This window comes from Tiliqua scincoides, chromosome 5, assembly GCF_035046505.1.
Source record: "Tiliqua scincoides isolate rTilSci1 chromosome 5, rTilSci1.hap2, whole genome shotgun sequence".
In the NCBI taxonomy this organism is placed as follows: domain Eukaryota; kingdom Metazoa; phylum Chordata; class Lepidosauria; order Squamata; family Scincidae; genus Tiliqua; species Tiliqua scincoides.
Window position 1 is genome coordinate 56,385,201 of NC_089825.1, and position 23,750 is coordinate 56,408,950.

At 41.5% G+C, this 23,750-nt stretch overlaps 1 protein-coding gene across 1 annotated transcript in view; it reads left to right on the forward strand.

Annotated features, from left to right (window-relative positions):
• Positions 1-23,750, forward strand: part of BMPER (BMP binding endothelial regulator) — a gene marked incomplete at its 5' end in the record, with an annotated part of 206,990 nt that overhangs the window by 46,700 nt on the left and 136,540 nt on the right. Inside the window, 4 exons of the mRNA XM_066628674.1 lie at positions 498-597; positions 10,691-10,773; positions 13,095-13,185; positions 14,535-14,617. Of these exons, the coding sequence (XP_066484771.1) occupies positions 498-597; positions 10,691-10,773; positions 13,095-13,185; positions 14,535-14,617 (357 nt within the window). The remainder of the gene's footprint in view (positions 1-497; positions 598-10,690; positions 10,774-13,094; positions 13,186-14,534; positions 14,618-23,750) is intronic.

Here is a 23,750-nt window from a genome sequence, read left to right on the forward strand (position 1 = left end):
TCTTTATTTGGGTTGGAAATTTAGACCTTTTTTTTTTTTTTTTAAACTAACTGTAATATGTAGACCTAGTGAACAGTTGTGGCCAAATATTTTTGTTCACACAAGGAAGTCCTAAACCAGGTATTCTAATACTTCCAGCTACAGTTTACATAAATATTATCATTTCTAAAGTATACCAAAAAGTAACATTAGCATGGAATGAGTCACATGTTTCCTTTGGCATAACTTTATCTAGGTTCAGCCTCCTTTCTAGAGTTGCCATTGCTCCCTTTCTCCCCAGTTTTTTCACTCTCCTCTGTTGCATATGTGTCAAGAGGGTAAAACTCTGCCTGTCTGTGTGAAGATCTCATAATGACCTCTCTAGTTCCCAAAAATTGCTTGTCCAGTGGAGGCAAGATTTTCCAAATTTAAATTCATTGCACTCTTCCTTTGTGGCTCAAAAAGGAGATAGAGCTTCGGTAGCTGCTTTCAACGCTGTCTGCTTTTCCTCCCCACAGAACAAGGAAGTGACATGTAAACGAGAGAAGTGTCCGGTACTTTCCAAGAACTGTGCTCTGGTCATTAAACAGAGAGGAATGTGCTGTGAGCGATGTAAAGGTGCGGTGGACTTAATACTTTTATCTTAACTTTAAAAATTAATGTTATTGCATGTTTGTTTGTTAGAAAGAAGCAGTTTAGTGCTTGCCAGGACACAAAAATACACACAAAGAACCTTGAGACCATAAGAACATAAGTGGTGCTGGATCAGGCCAAGGACTCATCTAGTCCAGTTTCCTATATCTCACACTGCTCCACCAGATACCTCTGGGAGCACACAGGATAACAAGATACCTGTATCCTGTTGCCATTTCCTTGTACCTGGCATTCAGAGATTGGCTACCTCAAAAACCTGGAGGTTGCATATAGTCATCATGACATGTAACCTGTGATGGACCATGCCATTGGATTTGTTCACTTCTTTCCCTTTTAATTCTGCAGCAGAAAATAACAAATGAGTACCTTCTACATCGTTGTACAGTATCATATACAGTTGTGTGCCACTTAACGACAGGGATTGGGACTGCGATCCCTGTTGTAAAGTGGTGCTTGACGCAATCCAGTCACTCCGTAGGGAAGGAGATGCTCCTCTCCCCTCCAGAAGGTAGTCTGAGCTTCCCAGAGGTAGCGTGCGTCCACTTGCTGCCTCTGCGGAGCTCAGACTGAGGGAAAAATCACACTTCTTACATGGTTAAACCAAGTGGTTTTCAAGCCTCTCTTGGCTAAAAATAGCAAAAAAAAAGACCCACTTCTGGGTTATGCGGAGGTTCCCGACTCTTCCCAGGGTTGATGTGTGATGCATTCTGCGGTGCCCTGGAAGGAAGTGGGAACCTCCACGTGACTCGGAAGTGGGTCATTAGTAATATCTTTAGCCAAGAGAGGCTTGGAAATGTACAGTTTGGCCGTGCAAAGGTAAGTGCAATTTTCTCAGTTTTTTTAAAAGGGCGTTTAAATGGCGACCCTGACATCCGCGGTGTGTTAAATTCGCAGATACTGAGGTAGTACTTGTATTATCTTTTATCGTCTCCCATCCAAGTAGCTCATCAGACCTGTACATACGTAGCGTTAGCAACTTTGCTGCACTCAGTGGTCCCAAACCATTCATTGCATCCCGTGTATTTTAATGTATGAGAGTCTCATTGACTTAACAACTGATGTGATAATAATGTTTTGTTGCTTCTACTTTATAGTGTCAAGTGTTCAAGTAGTTAAAGTAATGATATTTCTCTAATTCTTTTGCAATCCAAAGCCGTATGCTCAGTTGGTGATTGTATCATAGGATTTTGTTTTGTGTTTTTGCCTGTTGCAGGTGTTTCCATCTTGCTCAGAAACACGTGATATCATTTCCCTTTTTCAAGTGCGTACTTAAGGTGTGAGTTTTGGTTTCAGTCTCTGCTGTTGTCATGGTTGATGAAAATGGCCAAGGGCATCTCATCATTATAGGCATTATATCAAGACTGGGAGGGAAGGAAATCTGGCTATGATAACAGAGGAATTCAGCTGACTGATTTAGTGCTCCTCAAATACCTAGACCAATTACAGTGTGGGAGGCTGTGTGCAAGCCGTCATACATTTGGGTAGTCACTAAGGAGGACAGCTGTGTTTATGGGAATAATCCAAATCACCATATCCTAGAAGTTGCACTCTAAACTGTGTCCTTTTGCTTAGATGAGTTTTGCCATTTCTCAGATTCATTCATCATGGCCCATAAAAGCAAGCAATTTATAGCTTTATTGCTGCCCTGAAATCCACGTGCTCTTTTCCAATCTCTGCTTTGAAAACCTTCTTAAGCATGACTCTGAGCACAAGTGTTCCACTGATGCCAGCTAAACATACTGTATTGTACTAGAGGCACACTAAATCAAGTATAACTCTGGAACAGTTTTTAAATATAATGGCTCAGCCTTGTGCAAGAGCATTGAAGTAATAATTTGAAATGGGTTGCTTAAGCATTTAGAGAGTGAAATGCTTCCTTGTGATGGAGTAACTGCAACCAGTCCAAACAAATCCAAGCTATAACTGGAAGCCTTTTCCCAACAACATGTGACTTCCAGGGAGCCATCAGCCTCACTGGGTCTCATTTTTGGAAACGAGGGACTCAAAGTACTGAACAAACATGCTGACATGAAGACAATCTGTGTACAATGATTTTGAAAACCTAACATGTCCTTCTAAAGAATGAGTTGAAGCATGAATTTTGGTTCAGTTTCTCCTACAGTTTAGCAATACGGCAAACATGCCTTTTCCCGTCTCTCATTTTATTTGATGTATTTCATCAAAACATGTGAGATCACAGATTGTTATAGAAATGGATTTGGCCGCTGTTCCTTATTTAGTTGGACAGAGATATGTCATTTTAATGTGGGTCTGACTCCATCTATAACAATATGTATTTGCTTTCTGAATATGTGTTTGTTATTAGTGGATCTGAGATGGGTAAGGTACGTTTATGATAACTGTGAGCCATACTCTGTTCTCGTTCCCAGTGTACACCTCCCATTGATGTCAGTGTGAGTACTAGCAAAGATCACTTCCTAGAACCAGAATCTCAGGCTTGGAAGTGGTCTCCAGTTGTCATGTCCAATCCACTGAAATGACAGGATTCAGTAAATCAGGAGTTCTCAGCCTTTCACCGCTGGTGAGAACCACAGTGATTCAAGTGACAGCTTAGGAGCACCATCATTTTCCTGCACTTATGTGCCTGTGTTTGGGGTCCATGTAACCAGGAATGTGTAAATGCCACCCTCAGTATATTGTTAAATATGTATTTATTTTAAAACATTTATATCCTTACCTTTCCCCTAAAAATAGCAAATTTGGTGGTCCAAAATGGGGTAAAAACCCTCGCAGGGTACATAATATTTAGGAGTTTACCCCTGCTGCAGCTCTGACGATTTCCCTTCCCTTTCACTTTATTTTAATGGGAAAAATACCTGACAGTTGCTTGCTAATTCTAAAACAACTCAGGGCATATCTATACTAGAGACTTAGGGCCCAATCCTATCTAACTTTTCAGCACGGATGCAGCTGTGCCACCATGACTGTGGGGGGCAGTCATGAAGGCCTCAGGGTAAGAGATAATTTGTTCCCTTGCCTCGGGGCTGCACTATAGCTGCATTGGTGCTGGAACGTTGGATAGGATTGGGCCTTAATTAGATGCTTTATCAGTAGAGGTGGGATGAAACTTTTTTTTTTTTTTTGGTGGATTTTGGTATTTTCTGAAAGTGCAGAAAGCAGTTTTAGGTGCTTTTATTTCTTTATCATTTTCTCCCACCTCCATCAGTCATTCCACAGCAAGTCTAGAGACTTCTGATAGTTCTTGGCATCCCGACATACTACAATTCCCAGGAATTTGGTGGGGGAGGTTCACATGGCCATTAAACTCCTATGAAATAAAATTCTAGCAAGCACATGGCTTCTCAGCACTAGGGATGGCATTTCCCCACCCTGCAATATGACAGCTTGTCTGATAGATGGATTGATTTCCCAGATATCCCTTGGATGACCAGAAAATTAATCCAGACTTTTAAGTGGATTCAGTTGGGCTCCTGTATCCTGATGTGATATGACCATATCACTGCTGCATGCAATAGCATAGAAGCCTTAAAGCAGGGGTGCTCACACTTTTTTGGCTCGAGAGCTACTTTGAAACCCAGCAAGGCCCGGAGATCTACCAGAGTTTTTTTTACAATGTTCGCGCCATCATAACATATAACATTTATGTGTACAGTGTATGTTGGTGTACCTTGAGCCCCACTGAGTATAACAGGACTTACTCCTGAGTAGACATGCCTAGGATTAGGCTGTGAGGCTGCAATCCTAGCCACACTTACCTGGGAGTAAGCCCCATTGAGTACAATGGGCCTTACTCCCGGCATTTCCTCCCAGAGGCACCTGAAGGGGGGGGGTCGGCACTCCGCGATCTAATCATTTTGCCTCGCGATCTACCGGTAGATCGCGATCTACCTATTGAGCACCCCTGCCTTAAAGGGTCCAAGTGGCATCCACTTTGGATGGAACCTTCTGAAATGACTCAAGGGGCAGATTCCCCAAATCTGCTCAGATTATCCATGTTTGTGATAGTTTTATTTTCAAATAGAAAGTTGTAGCCACACTTTAGCACTTGCTGGTTCTTTACATCTGTTGTGTCCCATATGTTCTGAAAAAGGCATCTATTTTAATGTTTTTGTTTGTTTCTATACTCTGACCACAGAGTGTTCTAAAATGTCTATGTGACATTTCAGTTTGTGCTTCTTCAGACTCATAGCCAGTGTCTTTATCATGAAGCAAGACTCTGCCTTAACTGGATTGTACGTTATGCAACTTAAACACTAATATTGATAAACTGATATAATTGCAGTATAACTTTAAACATCGCACTGGGCTGCAGGTCTGGCCCGAGCTCCACCCTTGCATGCCTGAGGTTGCATGCCTCCCCTTGTTTTGCACACTTACCTCTTCATTCCTCCTCCACCTCCATCACCTCTTCCTGCTATTAAGCTAATTTCGAAAAGTAGGAAGAGAGTGTGTTGGAGTGTGTGGAGTTTGTTGGGAGAAAGAGTGGTGGCAAGAGTGTTTCCTGGGGGATGCTCTCGGCCACCACACTTTCTTCCAACATACTTCAATTTTCCTCTTCCAGCTTTTTAAAATTAGCTTAATAGCAGGGAAGTGGCAAAGAAAGAATGGCGAGCTAGAGATTGACTGAGGTGGCTGGCAGAAGTGGTATGTGAATCCATGGACAGCCACCCAGCCTATGCTAGTTCACTGCCTGCTGGGCTGTATTTAACAATTGAACATGGTGGAAATACCCATGACAAATATGCTACACAGAGGATCCTTTTTTTCCTGGGAGCTGAACTTTTTTCCTGATCTCTATGATGGGCAAGTGCATAAATGACCTTTCTCATGAAGCAGTCTCTGTGTGTCTGCATTTCAAATGGACACCATGCAATAACGTTGAATAAATGAACTGAGCTGGAGTAATCTGCGGCAACAGTTAACATGCTGAAGACATAGGTGGCCAGAAGCAGAAAAACCATTGCTGCTTGTTCTTTCCTCATCTCTTATTTTCACTCTCCTCTCTGGCAGCATGACTGAAACAACCTCTTTCCCACTTCTTTCTCTTTTATGTCATCTATTACAACAAACCATTTTGTATCTTTGTGATGCTCCCAGCTATCTTCCCTGATTTATTCATGATGTGTTTAGAATTTGGTAACTAAAAATAGGCAAAGTGCTACAGGTGAAATATCATCAGTGCTTCTATGAATGCATCCCTAAAGGGCATTATTCTGTTTTCCAACAATGCCAGATCAGTGACTCATATCTCGGGCCAAACTACACATTACCAGGAGCATGTACATTGGCCCAAGTTTTGTTTGTTTCTCTCATTGTGTAAATAGCACATGGGGAGGGAGAAGATGCAGTGGAGGTAGGTTGGTTCCAACCAGTTCACATCTACTCTCCATGCTGTGCGTTAAATAAGAAAAAACTTTCTATTGTCTACCAGTGAATCATATTGCCCTTTTCTAGTCTTTGGGAACCCCTTCCCCACAGTTTGCTGGCTGCTTTTGGTGGGTCAGCTCTGTCCAGAAACCGTTCTGAATATATGTCCAAGGTCATTGAAGTCTCCTTAGTACAAGACACGTAGGAGAAAGACCTTAAATTCTCGTAGGACCAATCCCATCCAATTTTCCAGCACTGATACAGCCATGCCAATGGGGCATGAGCTGCATCCTGTGGTGCAGGGGGGGGGCAGTTATGGAGGCCTCACCAAGGTAAGATAATATTTTTTTCTTACCTCAGGGCTACCTTGTGGCTGCAGCAACACTAGAAAGTTGGATAGGATTGGGCCCTGCATGCGGTGCCCATCTGCCTCCCCAGTTTAATTGTTGAACTCTTTGTATACCAAGCTAAGAGGAAGTGTGTGGCAGGTTTTCGTAAGGCTAAAATGGGCTTTTAGGTACCCTCTGGCTGGTAACTAAACTGAGTATGGAGTGTGCTGTGGTGACTTGGACTAGAAAAACCTATCTGCTTAAGTGGGTTCATGTGGACTCCAGATTTCTCATGGCTGATCTTAAAACATGGGAATTCCTTCCACTACCACCCTTAACCATAATTTGTCATTAACACTAACCAGGGTAAATAAGTAAACTGGGATTTGTAACAAGCTTCTGGCTCTGGGTTTCCAATTCTAGGTTCTGAGGGCAGTATGCTTATTATCTGTAAAGACATGATGAGCCATGAGAAGGCAGGAATGGTGGGAGTGACCCCACTTCTAGTTCTTCAAGGTTATCTTTCCACCAGCCCTAATTAATATATGACGGGGGATTATTATATACTTAGCATAAGTAAAAATCAATTAAGAGTAGCATAAGTAAAATCAGTTAAGAGTAGGATTTTGGGTTTGGCTGACTGATTTTATTATATTTCAAAAGTATGCGAAAATGCGTTTAATATGCTACATTTATAGGATTTGCAGTTCTTTCAACTTAGTCAACATATGAATATTTATGAAATACAGATGATTTTTTTAAAGGTATTGTTGGCGCTTTTCTCTATTTCTTCACTAGTTTGTCTGGACTTTCCTCTGAGGAACAATTTATCAAGAATTAAATATAATACATCTTTGAATGGTTTTTTATCCTGATGTTTATTTTTCATGCCAATAGAAACTTAAAAAAATAAAAAAGAAGAAAAGCAGTAAATGAAAATGTGTTTGAATTTTTTTTTTTTTAAACTAAAGCCCGCTGTAGGAAACGGGAGTTATAGGCCAATTTACAGGATGTTACCATGAGATTTTTCTCTTGGAAGTGTAGGAAATGACTTGCTTATAAAGTTCATGCTAGCCAAAATTAAGTAAAAATCTCTGATGAATTCTTAGTTTCTAAGTGACTCTCATTGAAGTCTCCAGGAAAAGGGGTGCGCATCTTATTTAGCGGTGTGGGACACCAAGGAACTGAAAATGTATAATGGCCAGAAAGATTGTGTACATATGTTACCTGTTCATACTGTATAATACTTGCATGTTGTTCCCAATGAGCTCACTTTCCAAATGTTCACAGCATCTCGTAACACCATCTTGGTTCCCTAGCTGATGTTCCTGAAAGTCAGCCAGGACTTTTCCCTGGTGGGGGTGAGGCACAGCTCTCTCTAATCAAGTTTCTGCTAAATAAAGGTCATTGATTGGAAAGCTGTAGCAATGTGGGGCATCTGTGTGTCACCCTCCTCTAAGGTCTTGCAAATTTGGGCTTTCCACGTTGACATAATCTTGCTTACAAACACAAGCAACTGAATAATAAATTATCAGCCCAATTCTATCCTTCCCTTTTTTGCTGCTGCAGCCTAGCCAAAAACGGGCACACTATATCAAGTCGGGGGGGGGGGGGGAATTGGGTTTTGCTGGTGCAAATCTGAGGAATGAAAGGGGGCAGGGAGGCTACTGCCAGAGGGGATAGGATCTGGCGTGTGCCATCACAGCCACATCCATCCCCTCCCACAGGGAACAAAACGTAGGGACCCACAGGAACTGAAAATGCTCCTGTGGGATGCAGCATGCATCCCTTTGGAACAGCTACATCAGCACTGGAGGAGTTAGGTAAGAATTTGACTGCCTGTAAATACACACTTATGTACCTAAGAGAACAGATATTTTGTAAAACAATAGAATGACTATAGTATTCCAAGTAATAAAAGATGTTCTCAGTTAGGTTGACCATTCCATATAGCATATGGAATGCAAGCAGCATCCAAGCTGCACCAAGTGACTATTAGAAGAATACAGGAAATCTAAATACAGGCAATTTAAATCCCAGAGTTATATTTTAACAATAGTTTCTAGTTCTCATTGCTGTCAAAGGCAGATACAAGAATGACCAGAACCAGGGGACACCCACTAAAATTAAATGGTGGGAGAGTTAGGACAGACAAAAGAAAATATTTCTTTACCCAGCATGTAATTAGTCTGTGGAATTCCTTACCACAGGATATGGTGATGGCATCTGGCATAGATGCCTTTTAAAGGGAATTGGACACATTTCTGGAGGACATCTCAGGTTACAAGCCATGATGGGTATGTGCAACCTCCTGATTTTAGAAGTGGGTTACCTCAGAATACCAGATGCAAGGGAGGGCACCAGGATGCAGGTCTCCTGTTGTCTTGTGTGCTCCGTGAGGCATCAAGTTGGCCCCTGTGAGACAGAGGAAGCTGGACTAGATGCGTCTTTGGCCTGATCCAGCAGGGTTCTTCTTATGTTCTTAATGAGTTCCCCTATCAATTGATAGGAAGCAAAAAGAAGCACATGCTCACTATGGGTGCATTCAAATGTACCAACTGGTATTTCATCTGAACCAGAACTATGTGGTGTGCATTAGGAATACACTGGAACAGAGTTTGAGATTCTACTCTCCCCTTGATTTAATCCAGAAGCTTCTTCCTCCTTGTCAGGAACATAAATAGTATGAATGGTCTTAATGCTTGATTATGGTGCAATGAACAAGATGGAAAACAATGTCTTCATAGGTATCTCTGAATTTGAGGAATTCAGTAATTGCTACTTTCTGAGCCAAGTACACTTTGTGCTCAGTCATGTAGCTGGTGGAATTCTTCCTGACTGAATAAACTTGCCAAAGTGGAAAATGTTTACCACTTGGGTGATTTTTCTAAAGAATTGTGTCGACCTTCATAGCCTGATTAAGGCCTGAGAAAGTACTTTGTGTTTGCAACTTCTTGTATTGTATTGGCAACCTTCAGTCTCGAAAGACTATGGTATCGCGCTCTGAAAGGTGGTTCTGGCACAGCGTCTAGTGTGGCTGAAAAGGCCAATCCGGGAGTGACAATCCCTTCCACACCGGGAGCAAGTGCAGTCTGTCCCTGGTCTGTCTCCCTGGCTATGGGCCTTCCTTCTTTGCCTCTTAGCCTCAGACTGTTGGCCAAGTGTCTCTTCAAACTGGGAAAGGCCATGCTGCACAGCCTGCCTCCAAGCGGGCCGCTCAAAGGCCAGGGTTTCCCACTTGTTGAGGTCCATCCCTAAGGCCTTCAGATCCCTCTTGCAGATGTCCTTGTATCGCAGCTGTGGTCTACCTGTAGGGCGCTTTCCTTGCACGAGTTCTCCATAGAGGAGATCCTTTGGGATCCGGCCATCATCCATTCTCACGACATGACCGAGCCAACGCAGGCGTCTCTGTTTCAGCAGTGAGTACATGCTAGGGATTCCAGCACGTTCCAGGACTGTGTTGTTTGGAACTTTGTCCTGCCAGGTGATGCCGAGGATGCGTCGGAGGCAGCGCATGTGGAAAGCACTCAGTTTCCTCTCCTGTTGTGAGCGAAGAGTCCATGACTCGCTGCAGTACAGAAGTGTACTCAGGACGCAAGCTCTGTAGACCTGGATCTTGGTATGTTCCGTCAGCTTCTTGTTGGACCAGACTCTCTTTGTGAGTCTGGAAAACGTGGTAGCTGCTTTACTGATGTGCTTGTTTAGCTCGGTATCGAGAGAAAGATACCGTTGAGCCAAGGTACACAAAGTCATGGACAACCTCCAGTTCATGCTCAGAGATTGTAATGCAGGGAGGTGAGTCCACATCCTGAACCATGACCTGTGTTTTCTTCAGGTTGATTGTCAGTCCAAAATCTTGGCAGGACTTGTGTTTGCAACTTCTTGTACGAAATATAGAATTGGAAGACAGAATGTATGGCCTGGACAAACACTGAGCAATGTTCTTACTGTTTTCATAGGCAGCTCCTTTTAGTAAAAATAGATTGCTAAAACGTAACGAGTTGCTTTACTTTCTTCCAACTGTTTTGTTATTTAATCTCTTTGTTAGCTAAACAAGAATCATTGTTATGGAAGATGCTCATAACCATATCATTGTTGACTGTTCTTTTCAACGGTTCCCTCTCTCTTATATTGTTTTATGGCAGTCTGCATGTTTTCAGATGAAATTTTTTGACCCATGAGGGCTAGTCGCTTTATTTTTTTTTAATCATGAGTGACATTTAGAACCCAAATTCTCTGTTGGAGAATGAATTCTCTGTGGAATTATATGTATAAAGAATCATAGAAATTGAACAACTCTTTAATGAATGAGTCTTTTCTTAGTTGCTTTGTGGCGATTGCTAAAGTAAAGAAACCGCTCTGTATTTTTTTCTTTCTAGGTTGCAGTTTGGAAGGAAATTCATACAATAGCTCAATGTTGTGGCAGGTCCCAGACAAACCCTGTATCATGCACCAGTGTCAGGTAAAGAATGGAATTCATGATCTTCAAAAAAATCTGAATTTCTAGCATTTGTAAATTACAAAAAAGGTGGAGAGTTCTATTTTAATTGGTTCACATAGTGAAATTGGATCATGGGCTGGAAATTAGATGAAGAATCTAGGTAAGTGAAGAATGGAAGGCACCAATAGCATGCGGGTGTTGCTGTATGTATTCTTTCGCTTGGATATTTGCCTATGAAAACAGCAAGAAAATAAAGATCTCCCTGAGGAAAGATCCAGTGCCTTCTGTGAAAGCACTTCTAGACGAAGAAATGGATTCAAGATGTTAAAGGAGTGAGGTTCTGAAAAGTCTGAAATGTTTATACTGAACAGGAAACTAACCTTAGGTTTCCCAACCCAAAAATATTATAGGGTGTGTCTAAATATTACTTGTCCCTAATTCTTTCTAATTTGAGGATAGTGGAAGCCAAACTGTAGATCTGCAGTTCTTGAGACTTGCAGCTTGAAAATACATTTGAAGGATAAATAAAGGTAAATGATGCATCAGATTTTCAGACCAGATTAGATTGAGACTGGAGCCTTTTATGTAATCTGATGCACTTTTCACCTGTTTGCATTATCTGTATACATATGTGGTGCTTTATAACGGATTAGTGCATATCTTTGTACTTGTCTTCAGGTCAGAACATCTAGGTCACAGGATGACCAATAAAAAGAATATTTTTAAACTGCAACAAAAAAATTTCTGGATGTATTTTACATAGCAAAATAAATAAAAAGTTGATTCCCTGTCCCAAATGGACTTATGGTCAGGACACAAAGACAGAATGTAAACAGCCACTAAACAGATGCTGTTCTTCATTCAGTCAAAGTAGCATCCATCCCTGCTAAATATTAAAAAGCACCATTTAAAGTTTAGTGGCTCAGTTAACTTCCTTGGATTTTGCTGTCCCTGTCCTCCCCATCATTGACTAGCATTGATGGGGAAGGGGGCAAGAAAACCTGAAGCACTGAGATGTGAGGATATGTGTAAATTGTGCCAGGCAGAGGGAGGGGATTAAAAGCAGCAGAGTGCACTTAATGTAATATGTAGTTCTGGCTTGAATATACTTGTCCCTTTCAGTGTACAAATGCAGAAGCAGGTCGCGGTGCTTCCCTTTAAAGCTCAAATTTGGAACTTTCCTTTTAGCCTGTCTTTCAGCACTTAGGAATGCAAACAGAGCCATCAGAAACAGAAACATGCTCAGATATCTTGTCCCCCCCCCTCTCCCCCCCTCTGTATTTATCAGGATTTTGACTTTTGGATCAAGGAGTGAAGGAAGTGATCATTTGCTGAACTATCAGCAAAAACATCACAGATAAGAAGCTTCCATTCTTGAGATCAAGATCCTTTTATCTCTTTTCTTAAGCCCCTCTCCTCCAAGGAAGGATGGTGGGAGGAATGTTTTTATCAGTACTGTTACCATCAAAGCAGAATGGCTGATTATTTTCACATTTCTTGTGTGCTAAGGTCCTTGATAAGACAGGAATCTTTTTTTCTCCCTCAAGAAGGTCCCTTGATTTTTAGTCTCATGGCCATTTCTGGTGGGTACCGATTGGAAGGCTTGAAGTGCTCTTTTGTTTTATTCTCAATTTGGACTATAGCAGAGAGATATAAAAATTTTTCCTACAAAGCTGATGCAGTCTGCAGGTCATCCTGAGCCCTGATCAGTGATCCACTTTCAGCTTCTCCACATGAAGCTTAGTACCTTATTGAAGTTGTACAATACCCTCTCCACCCCCTCTTCTCCATGTACCTTGACATATGTCAAGGTATGGACATCAGGTATGTCAACAGCTCTCATTTTGGTCAATAGATCTTCTTCTTCACTGAGTTCTGATTTGTGGCTAAGCAAAACCAATTTTGGTTGTTGACCAAATTGCAAAGGACAAATCACCCCCTATACTTTTTTCTTACTTTCCCCCATGTCAGAATAACTGTCTACCATTGATCACTTCTTTGTCAACCACTTTGATGCCTTTTTTGGGGGGGTTGAGGTAAATATACAAATATTTTAAATAATCTCACTCACTGTGCAGGTTTTTGTAAAGGCTGAATCAAGATAATACATCTGAAGTGCTTTTCAGAAAGTGCAATACAAAGTGTATTATAAGTATTTTTTATTAAATATGAGAAAAGTGTGTGAAAGCACCATAAGGCTCTGATCACAGTTTCAACCTTTGTAATAATGATGCAGGTTACATTTGTGTACATATAAGAGGGAGCGTTCACTTCTATAGCTCTTTTTGGTGTAATGTGTTCTTTTTCTGCATTGTTGCTAATAACTGTTGTGTTTCTGGCAGGAAGGAGTGATCACGCAGTATGACATTCAGTGTGTTGTTCATTGTAAAAACCCTTTGAAGCAACCAGGAATGTGTTGTCCCACATGCTTAGGTAAGATGTGAAAGAGCTCCCTTCATATGTAATGTTGAACTATGTTTTAGTATTAAGGGAACAAGCTTGTGGGCTTGTGTTCCAGCTATTCTGGAGCCTTCTATTGAATTGGAGCGCTGGTTTGTTTAAGCTAGCATTGTCTCATCTGATCAGCAGCAGTTTTCCAGTCAAGTAGAGGTCTTTCCCGTGCCTGCTTTCTGAGATTTTTTTTATAGTATATACTGGAGATGCTGAAGATTAATCCTGGAACCTGCAGACATGGTAAATGCTCTTTCATTGAGCTATGGACCACTCCTTCACCTTCTCCAGGGACTTACTAATTATTTGTTTTATAGCTTGCTCTAGTAGAGGGGTGGCCAAAGTAAGAGCCATATATGATAAATTCAGATGTTTGAGAGCTGCTTGAGATGATATTTGAGAGCCACAATATTTAAGAAGCAATTAAATTCTTGAATATATTTACTTACCATGAACATGAAACTTACATTTTAATCCAGATTATATCCTGTAAATAATTATAAAACTTGAAATTTTTTAATTTACCTTTTATATTAGTTGTGATGCAAAAAGGAGCTCAGCCAACACATTTCTGCGAATCGCACATTATATGTCAAAGAGCTACATGTGATTCATGAGCTACCGTTTAGCCACCCCTGCTCTAGTAACTTTTCATATACAGAAATGAATCTAACAAGTGTTTAATTTATTGGACAATCTCTTTTCCAAAACAGATCAATCTTGTATTTACCCCTCTTTTGGCTCCCAGGTCTTTCATCATCATTATTTGTTGCATCACAATAGGCTTTCTTAGGTGGAACTGATGCAAAATAGACATTGGTAGTTTTCTTTATCATGAATAATCTCAGTCTCACTTGGTCATCTCTAGGGTATCACGTTGATTTTTTTTTAATGCTAACAATGACTGTCTTTGGTTTCTTCATGAGGTAATCAATATATAATTGTGGTATACAGGGATGACCTACCAGGATTATGTGGCTGTGATTTTTCCATGTTCATTATAACCCAAAGCCCTGAAATTAATGAGAACTCTCTGCCTAATGCATTTTAATTAAGCTCATAGACCTTTGCGGTTGTAAAGATGAGATTTACAGTGTTAATGTGGTGCACCCTAATAGGCTTGGAAATGAAAAGGCAATTAACAGGAATTCCCACATGTACTCGTATTCTTTTAGATAATCGTTTTGTCTGAATTTATGATTTACAAACAATTAGGACTAGGTAATACTTTTCTCCTGTGGCATTTGCATTGCGGTTTTGTTTATAAGACAGATTGTGTGCAGATAGGACCCAGAAAAGATAAAACTTTTCTGTGTGTGTTTTTTTTCCAGGTTGTACATTTGAAGGTAGACATTACGATGAAGGTGAGGAATTTCAGCCTGAAGGAAACAAATGCGTCACGTGTACTTGTATTGTAAGTCTTTAGCATTGTATCAATGTACATGACTTTGAAAAGGATTCTATTACTGTTATTATTTTATTCTGCAATGTATTGCTAGCTAAAGATTTGATTCCATGTGAACAGGGGTGGCCCCTCTAAGTTTGGGGGCGGGGTCACTATTCCCCAGAAAGTGGTCCAGGGGCTAAAAGTATTTCTTGCGACACAAACTGACTTTCTCAAGAGTGTTCTGGTTCCGTAATAAAGCTGGCTCCGTATAGCAGAAAGGATTTCACAATTATGGAGCATACGCATTTGGGCATAACTTTACAGACATATGCGTATATCTTGTGTGCATGTTACATACCAAATCCAAAAGAGAAGGGTAGCATTGAAAGACAGACTATCTGTTTAGATCCAGGAGATTATGAATATTTATATACAACCCTATACTTTATACTATACTTTATATATTAAATATACTATACATTTATATGTTACCTTTTCAGAGTGGTTTACAGAGAAAATCAAATAATCTCTTCTTTGACAAACAAAAAACCAAACAAAAAATCCCAGCTACACGGAGGTGGCATGATACTGGTGGGGATCACCACTCAGGTGGAGGATAACTTTTTGCCTTGTGCTATTTTAGTTTTTAAAAATTCACACAAACCTATGGCTGTTTGGTTTTGGGACAAATCATAGCTTTGGAGGGAGGGAGTTGCAAAAGGAATGAGTTAACTTCCAGTGTGCTGGAGTTCAAATCAGAATTGGGCCTGCCCAGAGTTGTTTGTTTGTTTTTTTCAAAAAAGAAGTACTTCTATGTTTAAGGACACCTCTTTAAAACCTGTTTAAACCAGTGTGTAATTTGGCCTTTAGACGTTGTCTGGCTGAGGTCATCTTTACATATAACTTCAGTTGTATGGTTACTACCACCTCTTTGCATATTCTCACGCTGTTGCAGTAAAACTTCCACCAAAGTAATAAGAGCAAATTGCATGGGCGTGTACCATCCTTGAGATTTCACTAATATCGAATGTATATTTTAAATTCAGTACAGATGTGAAAAATGCATAGTGCTTTTAGGGCCCAATCCTATCCAACTTTCCAGCGCCGGTGCAGCTGCAGGTTAAGAGAACAAATGTTTGCATACCTTGAAGAAGCCTCTGTGACTGCCTCCGCAACACAGGAAGCAGTGCATAACCCATTGGCACAGCAGCACCGGCACTGGAAAAGTGGATAGGATTGGGCCCTTAATCTGTTACATGGATGAAAATGCCTTAAATGCAACCTGAGTGAAAAAGAACTTCATTTATGGTTTAATCCTATTTCTGTTTACTCAGAAGTAAGTCCCACTGTCCCACACTCAGTTTAGAGCCCAATCCTGGGCCCGGCACCTTCATGCCACTGTGCACTGTCGCAAACGTGCCTTATGGCTTTATGGCACGTTTGCGAGCCTCACCACCTGGCTACTGCCCGTGGTAGCACAGTGCTGGCCAGTGCTGGGCTAGTGCCAGGTTAGCGGGGGGCGGGTGCCCAGCCTCCTTGGCTCTGCGGTCTCATGGACCACCAAACCGTGGCACGGTAAGCAGGGGTGGGGAGGAGGTGTTCCGGGGAGGGGGTAGGCCGGCGGGGGGCAGAGAGGGCAGGGGGGAGACATGACGGGGAGGCAGGGACGGGGAGGGGGTTGGGTGGGAGGCGTGCCAGGGGGAGGGAGGGAGGTGGGTCCATGGAGCTCCAAGGCGTTCGTGGAGGGCTCAACACTTCCCTTACCCAGGAGAAGGGGATAAAAGTCCCCTTCTCCTGAGGTGCTGCCTATCCCTTGCACAGCCATGGAAGGATTGCAGGTGCTTAGATTGGGATTAATCATTGCCAGAGACTTCAGTGAGTTGTAGCCAGGTGAACCAGGCGGAAGATAAACCAATTATCCGATGAAATATTTAGCAGCTCCTTATCTATTTCATATTTTACTGTGGAATTCATAATCCTGATTTCCTGTCCTTTAAAAAAAAGATCTAATTTACTCCATTGCATCAGTTGGAACAACAGGTGGCTTCAAAGGCCTGGCACATAACTAACATAAGCTAACAGAGAACCAAGCATAACGCAGTTCTGTTGGCAACCTTGTGCATGGCACAGACATATTGTGTAACATGCAGGATCTGGCCCTTGATGGCTTCTATTAATCATTCAGCACAAACCGATATCATTCCGGGCAGATCGGCAGTTGTATGTGTGCTTTTGCCTGGGGTGAAGTTGGCTCTCTCTCCAACACCACCTTAACTTCATCAAACAGAAGTTGCACATTGATGAATATGATGCATCAGTTCCCAGTATTTCCTTTCCCACCCCTTCCATCTCAATGCAGGTAAACCCAGCTGACGAAGCTCGAGTATTTGTCGGTGGGAACACACATTTCAGCCAAGTGAAGAGCAATGCAGCCCTTTTTCTTCCAGCCCTGATCATCTTCATTCTTGTTTCCTCCACTCCTTTTCTGTCTCACCTGCTTGTTTTCCTTTGAATTAGGATCACACTCACACCTGTGCAATTTACATTGTACAACATCTGCAGAACAATCATAAAGATTCTTGCAGGCATTCTTGCTGCCAGTGCTTTGGAGTGCTCCCCCCCTTAAAAAATGAGGTTGCAGCAGCAAATCTCTTATCAGAGAAGTGGGGCGGATGTCTTGTTTCAGATACCTATCTAGTCATGCGATAGTATGGGAACTGGCTTGTGAGTGATATGCTGTAACATGTGAGGACTTTATTAGATGAAAGGTATTTCTTCCCCACCCCTAATTAGATTTCCACTGTGATTTGAGATTGTAATCATTCAGCATGACTTCTGTATGGGAGGAAGAAGCAAACTCTGAAGGAGGAGGAGAAGGGGGAAGAATGAAGAAATACTCTATAAGGATTTTTTTTTTCCTTTTCAGTTTTGGCAATAGGGTGCTAGATGGAAAAACACAAGACAGTTTTGTTTAACTATAAACTCCCATTCCCAGGAATGTCTGAGTGTCAGGGCCTGGAATAGAACAGCAGCATACTTAGAATAAGCTAGAAATACTTGACTGAAAGATAAAGCCATCCATTGCAATACAGATGTGCCATTTGCCTCCTGCCTGCTCACCTGGGGCAAGAAGCAGTTGCTCCCAGAGGAGTATCCAGGTGGCAAACCTGCTTTGCTTCCTACCTACCTGTGCTGCCATCTTAAGTAGTCTAAGGACCATTAGTGCTGAAACTGGCAGCCAGGACAGTCCTTTGCTGTTCTTTCCAGTCAAGAAAATGCAGTGTAGGACTATAGCAGCTTTGCATGCATCTTGTGGCCTTACAGCACACTCTATGCATGCCTACTCAGAAATAAGTTCCATTGAGTAAGCAATGGAATGTACTCTCAGATATGTGACTATAGGATTGCAGCCTTAATGTGCAACCTTCTATGAAACATAGAAGTTGTACACACATACATCACTGCCCTGCAAGTATCAGCATTAAACAGTTAGAGTGGGATCCAGAGTATAGTGAGCCCAGCTGAGGATTTAGAGTGGACTCAGTTGCAGAAGACGATCCCTACTGTTTCTCTAAGCATTTACACAAGGGAGCATGCATCCATTACTTTGGCCTGTTGGTAACTTCCTTGTTATTGAATGTGCCATCATGAGAGCTGTGAGCAGACAATACTGAAGGGGTTGTATAAACTGGGGTGCATTCTGCCATAAGTAGTGGCATTGTCTTAAATTTGCAGGACCACCTTCTTCTACATGAACCGGCCCCAAATGTTTGTTTTTTCACCAGAGGCCCTTCTTGAGGTGCCTCTGCCATTTGTAATCAGAAAGGTTTCGGATCACAGAGAGGGAGTTTTCAGTCATGGCACCTGGGATATGAAGTGCCTTCTCCAGAGAAGTTGATCTGGTGCCTGTTTTGATTCTTTTCAACATCAAGTTGTTTTTTTAAAATTTGCTTGAATTTCCAGTGTGTTCTATAGATGGTTTAATTTGTGCCCTCAATAAGGCAACTTTTTGCTCAGTGCAACTGGGACTTAAAATGACTAGATTTACTGCACTCAGGTTTGGTGGAGTAAATGGGATACTATATATGGGATACTAGATGTTGATTGCAACTGCTCCAGATGGCATTTGTTTTACCAGTGTCAGGTCTTTGAAACACCCTGTCTCCCATTAGCACTCTCCTGAGCAATCTAGTCCTTTGGGCAACTTAAGCTTTCCAAACGAACATGGAAATGTATTGTACCATTCCTCACATATTGCCTTTCAGTCAGTGAGTGGGCTTTAAATGACCACATCTCTCTGGGGAGTCACATTTATGTGTGAAGGAAGGGCAGGGTTATGGAGATCACTTACTGAAACCCAGCTGACCTGTTGTAATTAATCCATCTAGTATCGTCTGTAGCATTGTTTTGATAGGGCCAAGGAAAGTTTCTGCAGAAACCTTGGCTCTTCCCCCACCTTCCTTCGAAGCATCCACTTAGTGATGGACTGGTGACATTAATCAGGTGTTATTTTTCAGAAATCACATTTACGAGAGCTTGAGAAGAGGCCACCTGGGTGTACAGGGAGGCGGGTTCTTGGAACGCTTGGCTTTCACATGTACTTTCTTGCAGCCTATATTAAATAGTCAGATTCCAATTATCTTATTACTTCTTTTCCTTTTGATGTAACAGTTTAAAAATAATAAAAAGGCAAGCTTGGCAAGAGTACAGCTCTTGTGTGAGGGTGGTAACCATGGCAAAGTTTATTGTTCAATGAGAATATTCCAAACCCATAACTGGGCCCTTTTAATTGCCGACTCTCCTGCACACCCATGTTACCGAGACTATAATATTTATGAGTACTGGCATGTGAGGTATTTGGAGATATGAGGTACCTCCATGCTGTGAGAGTAGGCACAGCTATTGAGTAGCTTCAGAGAATGATCTACTTTCTGTCTCCAGCTGGGAATGGGGAAGCCTGCAATAGACTGATCTATTAAATGGTGAAAGAAGTAATGTTAATTACTGCACTGCCATGAACTGAGCAGAAAGGAGGAGAATTGTTATCCAGTAGTGGAGTTGGGGGGGGGTGGAACTGTAAGTCCTGCACAGCTCTAAAACTTGCCGTGTAAGCTGCCCCTCAGAGCCTGTCCAGGGACGATGGCAATGTGGAGGAGATGCTGCCACGTTGCTTTCACTCCTCAGAATGACCCCAAGAGCGAGGAGGAGGGGCAGTTTACACAGCAAGTTTCAGAACCGTGCAGGACTTACAGTTCCACCTCCCTGGCTCCGCTACTGTTGTTACCTTTTGGCTTTTCTATGAAAATTGTGGGGAAGCCATTATTAATATCATGGTTTTCTGTAGAACAATCACCCAGTCTCTTTTCCCACTGGCTTTGCTATCACATAATTAAAAATAAATTGTTTTTAAAATCATGTATCTTTTATTGCACTGCCAGTAAAAAGTGTGGCCTTGCTCTTGGCCTGTGGGATCTGAGGCCTCTCGCTTTCCAGTCCTGCCTTTGAATCATGTTATGGACCTGAGTCGTGCTCTCTTGGCAGGCACCGAGTGCCATGTATGCATGCATGTCTCTCTGCACGCATCTAATAAAATAAATAAAAGGGCTTGTCAGGCAACAAACTTCCTGTGCCTTATCCACTGTTCTACTTTTGTGTCCCAATATATGCATGCCCTTCACTTTTGGTTCTCCATCCCTACTAATCTAGTTACCTGAAGGCCTTCTAACCTAGCATGTTTCAACCTTTTTCATTGCATGGCACACTGATAAGGTGCTAAAATTGTCAAGGCACACCATTGGTTTTTTTGACAATTGGAGTGCTGCTGTGGGGGGCTAACAATCACAGGGCTGTAAAAAGCAAACAAAAAACAAAAAAACATGCTTCCAGCTTTCGTTTTGTTTCTTCTCCTCCTCCTCCTCCTCCTACTACTACTAGCCCTTTTGAGACTCATGGAGGCCTGCAGAGGGGGTTGCAGGCTCCTCAGACCTTCCAGAGAGCCATAGCGACCCCAGGTAAGTTTTTTAAAGAAAAACCTTTTTCCCAGAAGAAGCGCTATCATGGAGATTGTGTTGCTACTGTCACTGTTCCCCTGCCTCTTAAGGGGGGCAGCGACATATTTTCCCTGACTGGGACATCGTAACACCCCAGTTTGGGAACCTCTGGTCTAAACTAAGCAGCACTTTGAGATGTGTGCAGTTTAGAGAAAAGGCAGTGCCATTTATTATATTTTATTGAGAATAATTGCTTATGATTATTTTTCTGAGAGCCCAAATCAGCAGTGAAAGGGTTAAGCATGCATGTGAAGAGTGATACTAGACCTGCCCCTGTTTCTGATATACAGGATAGTTGGCATGTACAAATCAGGCAGCATCTCTATCTATTGATGTGGCCAATTTCTGTGTACCTATTGGCCACTTTTTTGGGGGGGAGGGAGGAAATATACATTTTGCCTATTGTTTGCTTTATCTTCCTTCCCTCTCAATAGTGTCTTGTGAACTCCTGGAGGGACCCCCAAGTGTGACAACTCTCCCTTTTGAGATTCTGCTCAGTTAACTGGAGTGGGTAGCTTTGTATGTGTGTGCGTACAGCACAAATAATAGTCTTATGATACACTCAAGATTTTTGTGGCCTAAACATTTGATGGAGTGGGCTTGAGTCCACACAAGTTGATGCCATTATGAGACCACAATCCTATGCACACTTACTTGGGAGTAAGTCCCATTTAACTCAGTGGCACTTATGTCTGAGTAAACATGCATTGAATCATGCATGCATTGAACAGCGCAGTAAATCTGTGTCTAGGTGCCTCAAGACTCTTTGTTGTCTCAACGGAGGAGATTCTAATTTCAGATATACTGTCTATTTCTCAGCCATCTTATCTTGATCTCTTCTAGGCTGTTGAACCAATCTTTTTGCGTCCTTAAGAATTCATTTTTTTTCAGTTTGTATGTGGCTTTATTACTGGAGAAATTCAATATTTTAAGGGATGAACCTTAAGACAAAGATAAATTTTGTTGTCTTTTATGTTGGGCAGCCTTCATAAAGCAGAATTGCATGAAGCAGAATTGGTTGGCATGAAAGAGAGTAGTTATTTCTTCTTCATTTAATTAAAATTTCATAAACTCATACTTGGTCACTTAATCTAATATATACATTGAATTTGTTTCCAGTCTTCTGTGTTTGCACTGCATGAACAACAAAACATTTGCCGTCATTAACACAGTCTTAACAAACTTTGGAGTATATAGAAATTTGGGCTGTGAGGATTAAAGATGTTTAGTTGATGAACTCCAGTACGTGGTTTGGGACTTGTTTGCAGGTACAGGTTCATCACTTGATGCATGTGTGAATTAACCATTCTAAAGACAGGGCACATGTCAATTCAATTTCAATTTGAAAACGTTTATTGGCATATGTACAAAGAAACACAAATACTGGTCCAAGAAAATTATTCATACATTGATTAAGCTCAGCTTCTGGAGACAATTCTTATATAAAAATGGTAAAGAAATTTAGCCATATTAATTGATACAGCCTCATTCCTGCCAGTTAGTAATTGTCTAATGATGTCCATTTCAGATCCATTAAGCGACATTAGAAGAGGGAGTAAATAACAGCTCCTTAGATCTGAATAGCGGAAACAACTTAGTAGAATATGGGGGACTGTATCCAAGGAACCTGTGCCACAACGACATGCTTTAGATTGTTTATCAATAAACCTAGCTTTCATCTCATTTGAGGGAAGGGCATTAAATCTAGCTAGGGAGAACACTCTGCGTTCATGCAAATTCGTTAAGAAAGTTAAATAATTACTGCTGAAATCAGCCGCCCAGAGTAATCCAAAATGAAGTGGGGAACAGGTTTTTTGGGCATCAGCTAGGAGCTTTTGTTTTTCAATGTCCTATATCCGGGTATGAAGGGTCTTAAATTCTATTGTCCATGGCATCATGCCCAGCAAATCCAAGGAAAGCCCAGGGCACATGTTTAGCTGCCAGCATTTTGTGGTGTGAACAAGTTGTTTAGGCAGGATTCTGCTGGGAATGGCAATGGTTTTCTGTATGGTTTCTGCTGACCAATGTGGTTATAAAATTTTGAGTGCATTGAAGCAGGTAAATAGCTCTTTTGCCTTTTCATGTCGTAATAGGAATAGGGTGCTCACAACCCTGTTAAATGCCACTATTTCAAACCAAACCAAACCAAACCAAACCAAAACACATTTATTTTTTCCTCTGCCATAAGAAGGATGATGACCAACTTGTATAACCATCTTAAAAAAATCATGGAAGATACAGCTCCGGGCTTATATCCTAATCCATGGAATGTCTATAAGCATTAGCATTCCAGCAATGAAGTATTTTATTAATACCATGTGTTTTTATATCTCTCCCCAGCACCTAGGGCTGACCACTGATAGAGACAGGTAATTGAGGTAGATGGGTCACTGCTCTGACCAAAAAGGACTGTTCTTATGTTTCTTTTACAACATTTGCTGGACAGGGTCCTTTTGTATTCTTCCCCCTAGAGTGTATACAAACTGGGGGATATTTATTGAACACACATAATGATGTTAAAGGTTGACAAGTCTCAGTTCATAAAGCCTTCCTAATTAACAAGCCAGGATTGATTGCTTCCACTGACAAGGAAAGACTTAAGTTTACACAGTTCAAGCAATAAATGTGGGCCATTAACAGACTGCTGCTGATGAGAACCTACATTTTTTATTGGTCTAGGGCTTCACTGGAGTTCATAAATATGTTTGTTTGAATGGACACCTCAGCAAATGTTAAAAAAAGGAGAAAGCTGTTTCCCAGGGAAGAGGTGCAAAGGACTGAGGAGAAAAACAAAGCCCCTGGAAGCTACTTGAAAATAAGTGAATAACAACCCCCGCTGACCATAAGGGAATGAAACCGGTGCATGTTACAACAGACATGTCCAGAGAGCACAGTGGATTTATGTTCAGCTGCTGAAACACTTTTTATAAATTGCTTTCAAATGGAATGTGTGTGGTATCTCATGGGGCCACTTGTTTGAAAAATTGATTTAGGTTTAGGAGATTCCCACAACTTGTAGTAGGAAGCCGTAAAAGCAACAGCTTGTCAATGCTTAGAGCCTTTGTTTGCGAAACATTTTATGATGAGTCTAGGATCTGCCTAGCTTGCAG